The 15,306-nt window shown below is 38.6% G+C and overlaps 1 protein-coding gene across 1 annotated transcript in view; it reads right to left on the minus strand.

Moving 5' to 3' along the window:
- Nucleotides 1–14,381, minus strand: part of GATB (glutamyl-tRNA amidotransferase subunit B) — a 38,914-nt gene extending 24,533 nt beyond the window's left edge. The window contains exons 1-3 of the mRNA XM_010213105.2: nucleotides 14,251–14,381; nucleotides 11,497–11,647; nucleotides 1,145–1,258 (exon numbers count right to left, since the gene is read on the minus strand). Coding sequence (XP_010211407.2) covers nucleotides 1,145–1,258; nucleotides 11,497–11,647; nucleotides 14,251–14,381 — 396 coding nt within the window. The remainder of the gene's footprint in view (nucleotides 1–1,144; nucleotides 1,259–11,496; nucleotides 11,648–14,250) is intronic.
- Between the last annotated feature and the right edge of the window lie 925 nt (nucleotides 14,382–15,306).

The raw sequence follows: 15,306 nt of genomic DNA on the forward strand, positions 1-15,306 counted from the left end.
ACATTAATAAATTTATCCCTGCAAACAAAATTTGCAATTAGGTCAACTTCACAGAAGGGAAACTAAGAAACAGAGGCTCCTGACAAAGAATAAATCAGTACTCAGATCTCCTCTGAGATCGAGATCTCGAGTGGACAACTGTAATACCATTCTCTATCCGAGGTGGGAAGCAAATGTATTTGAATGTATGAATTCTGTGCAACTTTGAAGCATCTCCAATGCCTGAACAAACGGCAGGAGAGAAAGCAGTCTGGTTGATAACATAGCACCTCTACACATTGACTTAAGATCTGAGAAATCGCCCATTTTGCTTCTCCGAATATCTGGGACACCTCACCTAAAGACAGGATAACCTAGCATACCTGATCTATCGCAGATCAAATTGAAGCAGATTTATTCTCTTAAAGTAGTCATCAGACTTTTACCTCCACAAATCAGATGAACTAAAGCTAGTGCTCCTCTCTTTGAGAGGTTAACATTAAGTTGAATGACAACGAGAACAAACACACTGACTGTTCATAATTAGAAAGCTTTAACGTCATTAAAACAGAAAAACTCTGCTGCATCCTGCTGTAATTACAGAAGTCATGTTCTTAATTCTTACATCCACAGCAAATGCATTCAACTTTACAAATATTCCAAATATGAAAGCTACCAACAAACCATACAAAGACTCACTTTTAAATTCACTGGAACCCTGACCGAGCAAGTCTTAACAGAGAAATTAAATATTTTAAGTCCTTAATCACAGCAAAAAGACACTATTACATCTATACCTCTGAAACCTGTGTTTGTTATACATTAATTTTAAATGAAGGACCATGACCAGACTGCTTTTACCCTAACAGACAATTAGTACTAAATGCCAGGAATGGAAAACTTAAGGGGCAGAGCAGCTTCAACTCCCAATTCAATTACATTAAGCTACTGGAATCGTGCAGCTAAGCAAGGAGTCAGCAATCAGAGCAATCATATTCAATCAGTGAGCACCAGGGTACAGCTGTCTATTCATCAGTGCACAGTGCAGCATCCTGTTGGACTGAAAACAGAATAAGCATCTCTTCACTCATACCCTATTGCCATCCATACTCCAGACCTGACCTTTCCTACAGCTGTGAAGGAATCAGCTATACTGCATACTTACAGGCAGATCTGCATAGAAATAGTGTTTTCTGTCAAACAAGGACTTCTTGTTTATGCTGCAATTGAGAGCCAGGCCTGTCATCACTGCGGCTTCTACACATCTCCTGTTGAGAACCTAAGAAAAGATGACACATGATTTTGCTCAGATACTCAGTATGTAACAAACGTGTCTCCCACATGCTGCCTTACATGGAGTGTATATACAGCTTTGCTCGCCTTCAGCCGACATTGGATCTCTTTCCTTGTGTGGGTAGTGCTTATTCATCTTTAAACAGTGGTAGCTACAAATCTGTAAAGTCTTAAGATGAAAAAACAATTTGTCATGCCACAAAGGAGGTGTGCACTGTTCTAGCTTGCCATTTTTGTGAATAAACCAGTAGTTTTGCCTCCTCAAAAATACACAAAAGAGAAATCACAGCAAATGATAATTGACTTGTATCCAGATGCCACCTCACTGGGAACACAGGGTCTCTGAGTTAGAGACTGGGGTGCCATTTCTGTAGAATACCGCAGAATACCTGCACCCACACTGAGAATTTAAACATAGACTTCTGTGCTTTGCTGAACACGGATGAAATTAAGCATATTTACATGCTTTGCTAAAGCAGAAATCAAAGAGACCTCAATTAATCCTGCAGGCACACATGTATCTCCAGGACCCAAGGAACCCTTGGGCTTTAAGTTCTTGCATAATGCCACAGGAATCGAAGACCCAGCAAGACCTGGCAAAGAAATGAAGGAGCTAAACCAGGGCTGCAGTTCTTCTGGATCTAGAGCATTCTGTGTGACACCATTTTACCCACCCAGCACACTAAGGATTCTGAGAAGAAAAATAATTCTACTCCAAAAAAGTACTAACAAGCAGGGTCCCAAAGTTAATGATTTTTTCAAACGTACTCTCAGTGTTTTAACAGTTGTTGCAGATAACATTAAATTGATAAAACTGGGGGAAAAAAAAGACTGAATTTGCCCTACATAACTCTGGCATGCTCCCATTTACTGTGCTTTGAAACAAGAGCACAACTTGATCTATCTTATTTTGCTCTGTATAGCTGCCAAAAAGTCAATTTCCACAAGGACCCCTAAAGGCATATCAGGTACAGGAATTTAGAAGACTTCATCTATATTCAGCAGAAAATAAAAGAGTAGCTCTAAAGAACTATGTTCCTCACTATTTCTGAGTATTCGCTTCTCATACACAGCAGCCTGACTTCTGAGAACAGATTGAGCAGCTGCACTTTTCTCATCACCTTCTTCACTGCAAAAGAGCTCTCTCTGCTTTAGTCCTCTAATACTTGAGAAATCAAAATTTAACTGAAAGTAACAAAAATTCTTCACGTTACAGAATTTTAAAAACTGCTTCAGATCTATGACTAACTAGAACACTGCCCTGTTCTAACTAGAACACCGATGAGGCAGATTATACTCATTATTTTTTTTAAAGACAAATAAAGCAAATTTTGAAAGAGGAAAGCAAAAAAACTATTTCCCCTAGAAATGCTGACCTGCAGCCAAATGAAGCCAATTAGTCATGACTGTAAACTAAATTAAGCAAGTTCAAAATGCTAATTTAGATTACTGTCATAGCTGCAGTTCATTACCTAGTACATGCTTCTATTTTCAGCAGTTAAATTATGAAAATAGTATTTATCCTCCAGATAGCACAGATTTTTTTTACACTGTTTAAGGAGCTTATCATAATGTTAGTCCAATTGTTGAATGTGTAAAATATCATAACATTTCTAACTGCATAAGCAATGCTTCTTTCTTCTAAAGCCTTATAGCACAAGCCTACTCAACTTTAAGAGTTAAGGAAGTCTGTGCCAGTCAAGGCCTTTTAACAGGTGATCACCAAATACCATTAGGGCTCCATAAGGACTGGGCAGACTCAGAACACTCCTGCACCAAAGCAGTGAATAAATGCCCAATATCTTGCTATAATGTTTCCTTATGGGGAAGTGATTATGAACGTTTCTGAATCTGAAAGCAAGGTAAAATCCAAGGCACCAGTTGCACTCAGTCCATAGCAGGTTCAGCAAACACAGGTGGAGTTTTGCTAGCGACGGCACAATGACCACCTTTGACCATTTGCTCTTCTGCTTTCATTTCTAACAGGGTAGAGCATATTTTAGTCATTAGCCTAACAGACAGTATTATTTCAGTTTGAAGAAAATAATTTCCGCATATATTTTACATTAGCAGGCTTCTGCACTACTCCTGGTGAGCCATTTGGGTAGCTGTGGGGAAAAACTGGCAAAAAAGTGAAATATCCATTATTTTCAACAAAGTATTACAAAGCATTTGGATTAATGTGATGCATGTGTGCCCCAGTGGATAGCATCTTAGCAGTCTGAGTACTGTATATACATCATTACTCATGCACTAGCAAAACTTTCCGTGTTATTTCCTTTTTGACCTCTGTGTCGATAAAAGACATTGCAAAATGAATCGTCTCCACAGTGCCATATTGAGATGTCTACCACACCAATCTGCTTCCCTTCCCGTTTGACTCAAAAAAAAAAAAAAAAACTGATGGCCATCTACTTCCTTAAAAATCAAAACTTATCTCCTTAATTTTTCTCCATTTCCAAAGTGACTAATTTACTACTACCTGTCCCAGTATTTTATGATCAAAGCTGTGTACATAAAGAAGAGACGGTTAGGCAAACTACCATTTTTCTCCGAAACAAGTCTAGCTTTTCAAATAATCTATAGTAATAAACATCAATTCGGTATGCGAAACTTCCCATACTAATGACCTAGAATAAGTTCCCCCAGCTTGTTTATGTAGTAAGCTGTTATTAAGTTGACAGCTTTGACTAGCACCAAAGATTTAAATTACAGGCTTGAACTGACAAGCTGCCAGTCTGGTATGTTAGCAAAGTGCTGGCCTTTGCTAACATAGAAAGCAAGCTATATAGTTCCTGGAATAGCTACGGACAAAACACAAGCCTAGAAAGTCTTCTTAAATATAACTGGTCTTCTAAAAAGTAGACCTCTCTCATAGGTATTTATTTCAAGAAACTCCAAAAAAGATACCACAAATGAATCTTAATTGTTTGCCCTAAAAAAACATGAACATCCTTAACAGTAGCATCATTTCCCATGTAGCTACATTACCTTGCTAGAGCACTGGAGCACCATGGTAACTGAGAATCAAAGGAATGAAAGAACAATTCAAAAAAAAAAAAATCTCCTTTTCTGATACTTGCCTGTTCTTTACATCTTCTCCACTCCCTAGAAATTTTAAGTTCCTTTGCTTCCAGGCCATACATTTACAAATTTTAATAAAGTAATTCCATATTAATTGGCTATCCCAAGAAGACTTTCATTCCCACCTATAAACATGAAGAAATCATCATCTTATAATTAAGCATAGGACTATTTATCTAGGAAATATTTAATTTTATCATCTTCTCATTCAGAGTAACAGTTGGAAGTAGGAACTACTGCAATGTATTAAGCCAGCTCTCTGTAGACCACACAGTAATCTTCAGAAACCTCAACAGATACATCTAATCATATTTCTAGATACTCCTACTGCATATCCCTCTAATTTTTATTTGCTTCCACTAATGGATATATTCAGTCTTATCATTCCCATTTGTTAAAAGTTCTAGCTGGCTCTAATATATGGTTCTTTGAAGTTCATTCATAAGTAAAGCCTCAAAATAAAACGTTCCAACATCTACTGGGTCTAACTGTGATTGCAATCCTTGACTCCGATGCTGCAGATGAATACTTCAATGTTCTTCCCACACAGAAGACCAAAACTATCTTGTAGATAGGACACTCATTAAGAACTAATCACATCCCAAATGACTCACTTATTTCAACAGGTCTAGAATCAAACCCAGCCCTCTAAGCATACTGTTTTTTTTTTTAAAAAAAGAAACAGTCTTGTATTTAAAACACCAGCCTCATTGCTAATTTGGCCTGAAAAGATACTGCATGTTGCAACAATAACTATGAGGAGGAGAGTTACAAAAAAAGGAGAGTATCATAGTACAGTCACAAAAACCTCTACAAATTTAATATTTTTGAGACAAATTTAGCTGAATGTGGTCAAATGGCTCAGAAAGTATTAGCCAGTAGTGCAATTGCCATGTCTCTGCACATAAAACTACAGTTACAATGGCAAAAAATGCATGTGTAACTAATAAAATGCCCACAGCAGGCTACATAATCCCTGTCAAAATCAAAAATACAGGTATAATATATTGCAGGGGGCAAGGTGGCTCGTAATCAGGGAGAAGAATACAATGAAAGAACTTATTTTTGCCCTAGGAACCAATTACAGCCTAACTGTACCAAAATAAGCTTCAAACAAGATATGTAAAATCGATAGTGATGCAACATTACACCAGACAACTACTCAAGATGAAAACAAAAATGCAGTCTTCTGTCATTACTGTTAGACTGGTTCCTAAAAACTTCTTAATGATAAAAATCTTCAAAGAAAAAAAATCGTTAATAAGAAGAAGGAAGAAGCAAGATGCTCTTTTGCAGCCAAAAGGGTAAAAAACAAACAAAAAAAAACAAACACAAAAACAAACAAAAAAAACAGTAGAACAGTGCTTGCTACAGAAATCCTTGCTTAGCAGAACACTAGTTGCATACACAGACACATGTATATACTACCTTGGAGTTCCCCAAAGTGAGACACCTGGAATCAAACCGATTGTCTGCATACTGGCATAAAATTTAAATCAAATTCAAAGTTACCAAAGCATACAAAATAACTGGTAACAGAAGCAATAACAATTTGCCTATCCAAAAATGTCCACTCATAGTTCAAACTTAATGACAAGATAATCTCCAGCACACTAAGATACAATATTTGCAAAAGGCTAGAGTGTTTTTCAGTAGCAATTCTGGATGAAATCCAGGAAGATGGGTCATTGATCTGTGCTGTCAGGTAACGGGTCTTGCTGTTCAGCACTAGCAAAGGTGACACAATAACGGCAGTAGCGGAACTATTGAAGGAAAGGAAACAAGACACTGCAAATGCCCACAAAGTAGTAGAAAAAATGCATAAAGCAAAGGCACTAAGAAAAAGACACTAAAGGAGATAAAAATACATAGATAACATCACTGATGCACTGAAGGACCTACTGAAAGAGGTGATAGTAAGATGTTTTATCAACTCGATGCAGTTCTAACTGGCAAGTTTACATTAGCCAGAGGGACCTGTTAAGGATGAATGAGGGAAAGATAGCAACAACAAAAGGGAAGGAAGGTACTGAAGGTAGAGCAGAGGTACTAAGGAGACAAAGTCCTGCAGAAATTGTTTAGCCTCGACAGAAATGAATCTTCATAGAATGAATCTTCAACTTCTCACAAATAAATGAGATATAGCAACAAAGAGAAAACAATTGGAAGGGACATCTCCAAAACTTGACAGAAGAGTATTGACAAGAGTCATCAAACACTTCAAAACACAAGAGCAAAGGTGCCTCCAAAAAATGCCATTATATGGCATTATACTTGAAGTATGAAATAAAGTTGAACCAAGCAGCTGCAGTAACTGGGGAAGTATAACATTTCTTTGGAAAAAAAAAAAAGACTTCCTGAATTTTTATCTACGTGCAGATAATATTATCAGGACAGAAAAGATTGAGACAGATACCATCTGATAAGTATCATCAAATTCTAAGAAAACATCTGGGTTTTGTTTGTTTGTTTGTTTTGGTTAGTTTTTCTGTGTACAATTATCCCATTTTTATAGAAAGAAATTCTATAGAATTTCTATAGAATTTCTTTCTTGAACCTAGACTTAAGCAAATGGTTTAAAACAAAGATGCTCTCACCTTCTCTCCTTCAGCACTGCCACTAATATCTTTTGAGAAGAGGTGCTGAAGGATACAACAACCTAAGCATCTCATGGTTTCCAAAAACAAAAGATTTATATTACAGCAGCTCAACCAACGTGCATATAAAGATCAGAAGACTGCCCAAGTCCTCAAGAAAGGTACGTGTAATTTAAAAGATAAGTTACCAAAAGGCAAGCTAAGAAGCAAGGTTTTTGAAAGCAAAGTATAAAGAAAAAAGTAAGTTCATATGCATGTCAGCAGGAATGTCAAAATAAAACTGAAGTCACAAGTAGGCAAAACAGCTGTTGCAATCACCAGATTTAACAGGTGCCAGCTATCAAAAATCTAGTTTAAAATGTAAAGCATACATTTTAGTCTCAATTACTGTTTCCATTCCAACATGGATAGATGAAAGATAGATCCATCAAAATAACACAGACAGCTCTCAGTGCTTTTGAAAGCAAACTTCTCAGATAAATCCCGGATATTAAACATACCCCATATTCACTAGGGAGTTACCAGGGTTAAGTTAACCAGGGAGTTAACTTATCACTCCAGACATCTGGGAATACGCAAGGTATATGTCATTGCCAAGGACACATGCAGCCTTGCAGTAGTAGGAATCACTAAAGCACCCTCCACATTCAAGGCTGGGTATCACCTCTATCAAGTCACTGGACAGCCATTCCACAGTGCAGTGTTGCAGGCAGGGAAGGCAACCGCATGATACACACACTCGCAGCTACTGCCTGCTGCTGCAGCAACATCCCCAGCTTTGGAGACGTCAAAGCTTAAGTTGTCAGAATCAGTGCAGAATCAGGGGTTAACAGCTGTTCTAGCACTACTTCGTTCCATGAGAAAGCTGCACTTCATTGCAGGAATGTCATTATACAGCTGAAAGAAGGGTCAGATACCTATTTTCAACAGTATTTACAGAAGGAATACTAAAGAAATTTGAAACGAGAACACAGTACATCGGCAGCAATGGGCGAGTTCTCAGGTACTCAAAGATGTCTAAGGTAACAGAGAAAAAAAACATATTCAGATAGGATCAAGCATCTCACATGAGGTTCTACAGCAGTGCTCAACACAAACTTTTTATTTCTGACGAAAGAAGAAATTTATCTTTTCTTCACTGGAAACAGAGCTTGATCATTACCAAGTGTTCAGAAAACTCTTTCTTTTTAGAGACTTCATATTGTGAAGGGAATGAGCTTCAAATGTACAAACAAAAGTGTCAACGATTTCAAAATCCTTAAGATTGTAGGGTTAAGATTCATTTAAATATTTACTAATGAAAACCACCTTGGTAATGCAAATCCTAGATTACTTCTTAACATACTTGCCTACAAAGTAACTGGATCATACTTCCATTTTAGTCGCGAAGGAGGCAAAGATAAATAATGCATCTTTTGGTATGATTAGCAGCAAAGGCTGTGAACGCAGATCACAATTCATGAGAACAGTTGGATTTGCTTTCTGTGAGCCCAATCTCACCTTTAGAAATCTTTATAAGGATTTCAATAATTCTTGAAGAAGGGTAAATCAGATGGTAAGTGGGTTCTTTGTGGATCCTCAGAAGAACTTTACACCATTCTAAAGGTACCTGTGTTCCACTATATGCTGCCAAAATGTAGCTTAATACTTTCTTCATGTCAGGTTTTCTAAAGACACCAAGCTAGGTTCATTGCCAAGTCCCTCTACCAAGTAAAAAAAAATACACCTCTGCATAGGTCATAAAATTCCAAGGACTCTCATCAAACAGCAAAAAAAAGAGATCCATGCAATAATCTGAGTAAGATGCTACATGTTCTGTTGGTGAGAAGTTCTATTACACCTACTGAACGCGAAGCATGAAAATAAAGCCTGTATAGCAAGATGGTATGTGCCTTTCAGTCTCACTACTGAAACTGCCTTTTTTCATTTTTTCATCAAAGCTTTGCTGCAACTATCTTTTTCTCTGCCTCATTTCAAAGAGGAGCGCGTCTGCGTGGATTATTCGTGCATGTAGCTCTCTCTGAGGCACATTAGGAGAGTGGCATAGTGAAATGGCCATGACACATGCTGTTTGTGATGGTCCTACTTGAAGAAGCAGAATAAAATATGCTATACTATAATACCGGATGAAAATATGAAAAGGAAAGACAGAGAAGGGGCAAACAGATTCTTCTATTACCCATGCAGAGTACAGCAACAGCAAAGGATAATGCCCACTCTCACTAGAGAAATGTGGGACAATCTGAAAAGCTCCTGCTAGCACCATTGTTGCTGGTCCCACTGCAGTGCATTACAGGAAAGTGGCCATCCTAACATGTCACTATAGGTCCCAGAAAGACACTTAGATCACCAGATATTCTCTGTTACCAGTAGCACAACTAATGTATTCTTCAGTACTGTTAAAAATTTGTTCCTTTTTTTTTTTTCATATCTCATCAAAGCAGATTTTAAAGGAAAGGCCAACTATTTTACCCCCTAGATAGTCTTAGCATGCAATGATATTGTCATATGTAAAGATTTTACTTTCTTTTTTTAAACAATATTTAAAATTTTTCAAAAAACACCAAAATGCATACACTACCATTTAAGATATTACTATCATACAAAAAATACACATTGTTATTCTAAGCTAATAAGCCCACCTACTTGCTATCAGAAAAAAAAAGTTCTCCATTAATTTACTAGTGCAGGAAGTGCTACAAGAAAATAAAGCCATGACTAAAGACAAGATTCTATGTCACATTCTATCATGCACGAACATGCATTTGTAGCATTCATTTTCTACTTTACCTTCACAACTACTGCCATTCAAAAAAATCTTTCATCTCTTTCTGCAGATAAAAACAGCTGGTAGAAGCTAAAATGGGATTACTACTTTTAAATTATCTTAACAATCTGCTTCCGCAGGTGCAGTTACCATCTGTGCCAAAGCCTATGTGAACTGGGACATCCTCACAAAGGCCATACCCAAGCCTTATTGGTAAAGCACTTTAACAGAGGAGAGAGAACCAAAACAAATGCTGGACAAACAGTAACGACTAAAAAAATAAACTCTCCACAAATACTCATTTTTATTCCTTCTTGAGCAGATTTTCAACTTTACTGAAGAAAAGTATTAGACAATTTATTAGGATTTCTGTGCATTAACAAAATTCTAAGCAGAAGACCTAAAACTGAGATCTTGTATGTGTAAGTTTAAATTTTGTGATTATTTGTGATTAATATTTCCATATTCAAGTCTAACTAGATTTTTCTACAATCAAATGATTGCATGATATTCCCATTCTCTCTACAGAGTTGTCAACATTTCTGCATTATTAGATCCAAAAATCAGCCCGGGATTGACACTGAGATCAGAGTCAAATTCTATCAGCATCTGAACTCTACTTCATCAAGTTTCAATACCTCTGCAAATGCAGAATGAATATATCAAAATATTTCTTGTTTTAAACATCACACAGTATATACCAAGCCCTTAAAAATCTAGCCATAAGTTAATTTGCCATGTCGGAATACTCTTTAAGACTACATTATGGTGAAGAAAATAAATGCTTCAAGTAGACTAAAAATATATACTTGAAATTGAAATTCAAACCTCCACTCTAATAAATACATTCAGGAGTATATTTGCATTATATTCAGGAGAGTATATTTGCATTAAATAATTTGACCCCATTATAGTCTCTGCATGGTTGTTCCACAAGGCAACATTAAATCCACTCAATATTTATTTTCATGGCCAAGTAGGGAGTACCTGTTATAGTTTCTAACCACTATTTTCGTATTAAATACGTTAGGTTCCCAGAGAATTCTACGAAGCACTGTCCCTGCCATCACAAACAACAAAACATTTTTAATTAATTAAACTGTGACTTTAGAAATTTATTATGCAGCCACTAATACATTCTCATTTGCTAAGTGCCAGCATACCATTCCAACTTGTTAGCCTGCAAAATTTCACATTTCTTTTTTTTTCCTCCTTCTCTAATTATGTTACAGTGTAAATAGGAATGGTTGACTGTTTCCAAAATCAGAAAGTTTCTGCTTAGAAAACCAAGTAACTCTGTAGTGAGACCTTCCAAATGGCAAATGACAGCTATATAAACATGCAAAGCATGGCAAAGTATCATAAAATCACCACTTAAAAATCTAAGATGTTCTTCTTTCATTTGATTTTGAGTACCTTCTCATATTCAAGGAATTTTCTGTGTGGTATATTAACCGAATACACCCAACTCTTATCTGACAGAAACACTGCTAGTCATTCAATATATAGAAGAGACACTCCTTTTTTTTTTTAATCCCTAGCAGAAGATATCAAGTATCGGAAGTGACAACTAAGGCGAGGGTAAAGGGTAAACTGAAAAGAAATAACATTATAGGCACTTCATACTATGAAACAATCAACGAACAGAAAAATACATACAAGCACTTCTATAGCCAAATCCTAGGAAGAATAAGGAATCAGTACTGTACTCAGTCATCCACTGAACTAAAGGATTGACATAAAATCTAACATAAATTAAACTGAAACACAACTTACTGGTAAGGTTCCTGGTAAAGAAGCATCAAAGAAAGATACCAAGGAGTTAGGAGGTGCTGCAAACTGGACTTGGGAACCAGAGAAAAGTTTTGAGTTCGAGCTAATTTGCGCATGAATTTCCAGTCCCACAACTGGCAGCCAGGAAGCAAGACTGAAAAAGTAAGAGAGAAATACAGTTAAAGTACAAATGACATGTTAACATCCATAATCACCTGAAAGATATAAGAAATAAAAAAACCTTTTCCTTTCTAACAAAAAAGTCACAATTATAAAGAAAAATTGCAAATGGAGTTGTAAATGTATCTACAGTTCACTGGCAGAAATTGTGCTACAATACTGGAGACCAGGGACAAACCCAATAAATGCACAGAGAAAATATGTGGCAAAGTGTCTTTGTTCTATAGGAGATAATTCGGTAAGAATGGTCTGAAACCTTTAACTCTTTCTTACATGAGAAATCTTGCAGGAAGCAATGAAGCAACTTGCATGCTTGATGAACCCTAATTTAATGCTCCATGAAAATCACAAAATCATGCTAAATACCAATTACATCTCATGTAGTTTATAAATCTCCAACAGACAGGTGGCATAACAAATTATGTATTCTTTGACAGCTAGTCACTGGCATGCTGGGAAAGGTGGCTCTCCAGAGCAATGTTGGTAGCACATTAGCATAAACACTAGTAATCTGATAATAGAGAAATCATCATTTCAGCTAGAGAGCTACTGCTCTCTGAACATATTGAGCAGAATAGAGCTTCTCCATATCACCTGAAAAGTAATTGCAGTTCTCACATCCATAACCTTTACATGGACAAGAGAAAAGGGTCACCTTTACAGTAAGAATTGCTTGACAGTTTCTGCAAGTAATTATCTGGCCTTGTACAAATGAAGTGGCACAAAATAATATTTCAGTGATAGAATCACATTTCTATGACAGGATACTTCAGCAATATAAGTACCCAGATAGCTATAGCAGATAAGTGAGCTATGGAAAAGCATTAAACAAATATATCAAGCATAGTGCTCCTTCTAAAGGTGAACAAAATAGACTGCCAAGATTTTAGTTTTGTGTCTGCCCTCCAGCAGCTGAGGACATCCCTACAAACACCAAACTAGCGATGCAGACTCATGTTGCTCCTTTAGGAAGAAAAATATTATCATAAAAGAGTGTATTTCAAATGTTTAAACGAGTTTTTACATTTTTTATTTAAATAAAAACCAAAAGTTCTTTAACCATGTTTCAGACTATGAATCCTAAGGCTCCAATGCCAATTCCAGCGCTTTTAATTAAACAAACCATATATTATCATATGTATTGATAACTTGGATACTTCACATCAATTGCTGAACCGGTGACTAACTTTGCAAAGACAATAAGTCGATTCACTATAAAGCATATTGATGCTTTCTTAGACATGATTTAAAAAGAAGAAATCTTTCAACTTGGAGTAACAGATTTCATTATAAAAAGAAGTAAGCATCTATTTTTATGGCAGGGGAAAAAAAAACTAAAAGGTATAAAAGTAAGTGTAAACTCTAGTGTTTTTTTCCCTGCATTAGGCCTGAAACAAATCTGACCAATGAGAAAAAAAAAAGCTCACACTTCTCTAAATAGTAAACTAAATCTGAAACAAGTATAATGTCAGTGTTACAGCACTTCATGGATGACCAAAGCACTCAACAAGTAGAAAAGTGATCAGCCCTTAAGTTCCTGCACAACCTTCTGCTTGCAGTATCTTTTTTTAGTGCTAGAGCAAGATAGTGGATATTTAAACCACCTATTTAACATTTTGATTTCTAGTCTTATTTAAGAGTGACAATAAAGCACATGAGACCAATTTGTACTTCATTTTGCTTACTGCAATATTAATTTGGCAAGTCCTTCCCTGTTTTTTAGGCCCCTTCCTCCTATCCTTTCTTACATGCTTTAGAAATGCATCCCCCTCACCTGAAGGCTTTAAAAATTGAAAATTGCATCAGCTTTCACTTCATCAGTGAGCTGACTCACACTCACCTACAAGGGTACATACCGCAAACTGTCCCTGAGTTCTGCTTGCAAGCCTGATGAGAAACGTAGAGATTCTTATCGTGCTTGCTCAAAGTTTATTTTTATTCTGTGGCCAAAGAACCAATCTAAAGAAGTAAACTTCTAATCTCTACATAACTTTCCTTAGGCTATCAACTGTGCAGGGGAACCTGAATCTTGACAAAGAATATGAAAGTGCGGCACAGACCATAACTACTATAACTCTTTTTTCCATCTGCAAGCAAAAATAAGACACTCAGCTGTAGACAGCCTTGTCAAAGCTTCAAGCACCCTCCTCTAAGAAAGTTTCCTTTAGACCAGAATTCCCCTCAAAAAATATTTTGGAGCATTTTGGAGTCCTTGGTGCCAGCACTGCTTATAATTCCTCACACGAGGATGCTAATGCTTTCTAAAACACTTGTGCTGCACGGAGATGTTGCCAGAGACATAGGTAACAGACACTGAGGCACAACATGATTATAGTAGTATTTCTTTATCTTTTACTTTTTCTTTTTTTTTTTTTGGGGGGGGGAGAGGATAAGGAAGACAGGTGTGAGATAGTGCTTCCGGCCATCCTAAGACTCATTTCTTTCAAAAAGGCGCACTTCAAACGATTCCCGACCGCTCCTGCCTAGCGATGGCGACCTAGTAACAGACCCTGCAGGCCCCGGCAGGGCACTGAAGGTGGGAGATCACCCCATCCCCGCGCCGCCCTGGTGCCCTACCCGCTCTGCCCTGCAGGCACCGTCCCGCCTCTTGCGTGACAAGCAGCGGCCCGAGCTGGGGCAGGCAAGAGACCATGCCACCACGCCCGGCGCCAGACCCGCTCGCACCCCCGCGTCGCCGCCGTCGCCATTTCGCCTCCCTCTCAGCCGAGCGCCGCCGCTACCGCAGAGCCCCTTGGGAAATGTAGTCCGGCAGCGGGAGGCCTGCGCGGTAGCAAGTGCAGCGCAACTACGAGTCCCGATAGGCCAAGCGGCGGCCGGGGGGGGGGGTGCCTCTCCTTGGCTCCGCCCCTCGCGGCAGCCGTTGGTGGGGGCGGGGCCAGGCTCCTCGCGGCCGTTGGTGGGGGCGGGGCCAGGCTCCTCGCGGCCGTTGGTGGGGGCGGGGCCAGGCTCCTCGCGGCCGTTGGTGGCGGCGGGCGCAGGTGGCGGCCTCGCTGATTGCGCAGCGGCTGCTGGCGAGGCGCGGAGCGGGTGAGCGAGCGGCTTGGCTGCTGCTGCGCCTTCCCGGGGGTAGGAGATGGAGGGAGCTGCCGGCTGGTACCTCTTTGCCTTCCCCAGGCAGTGGGGAACGCGACCTGGGTTTTGTCTCCTGCCCTCGCTGTGGAGAAGCTTCTTGGACTCCCTCTGCTCAATGCTCTGCTCCTGGCAGGAGCCTCGTTTAACCCCTCTGAGAGGCATCTCCCTCTGTATGGGGGGACACCACAGCATAGTGTGCAAAGTTGCTGCACCATAAGAATCCCAAAGGGTTTGAGGAGTCAGTAATACCTGTTTCCATGGGTTCTGTGTCTTTCCTGGAAAAGCTAATGGTCATTCTAGAAATGCGGGAGACAAAAAAATTGACCTGGTTACTGTCTCAGTTAGCTGTTGTTTAAGGTGCCTTAGGCCCCTGTTCTCCAAGAGTGTTTATCCTGTGGTGTCACATGGATACAAAATCTGCTGATATTTTGTAGATGGTGTTTTCCCAGTCTTGGGCATCTAAAATCACCTGTCTTTGTCTGTCTTGTTTTCTTCTGCTAATACAGTGAGTTGAGTTGCAGTCTTGAATTTTGCTCTGTG

This window comes from Tinamus guttatus, unplaced genomic scaffold, assembly GCF_059628265.1.
Source record: "Tinamus guttatus ecotype Peru unplaced genomic scaffold, ASM5962826v1 Tinamus_guttatus_pri_ptg000247l, whole genome shotgun sequence".
Classification (NCBI taxonomy): domain Eukaryota; kingdom Metazoa; phylum Chordata; class Aves; order Tinamiformes; family Tinamidae; genus Tinamus; species Tinamus guttatus.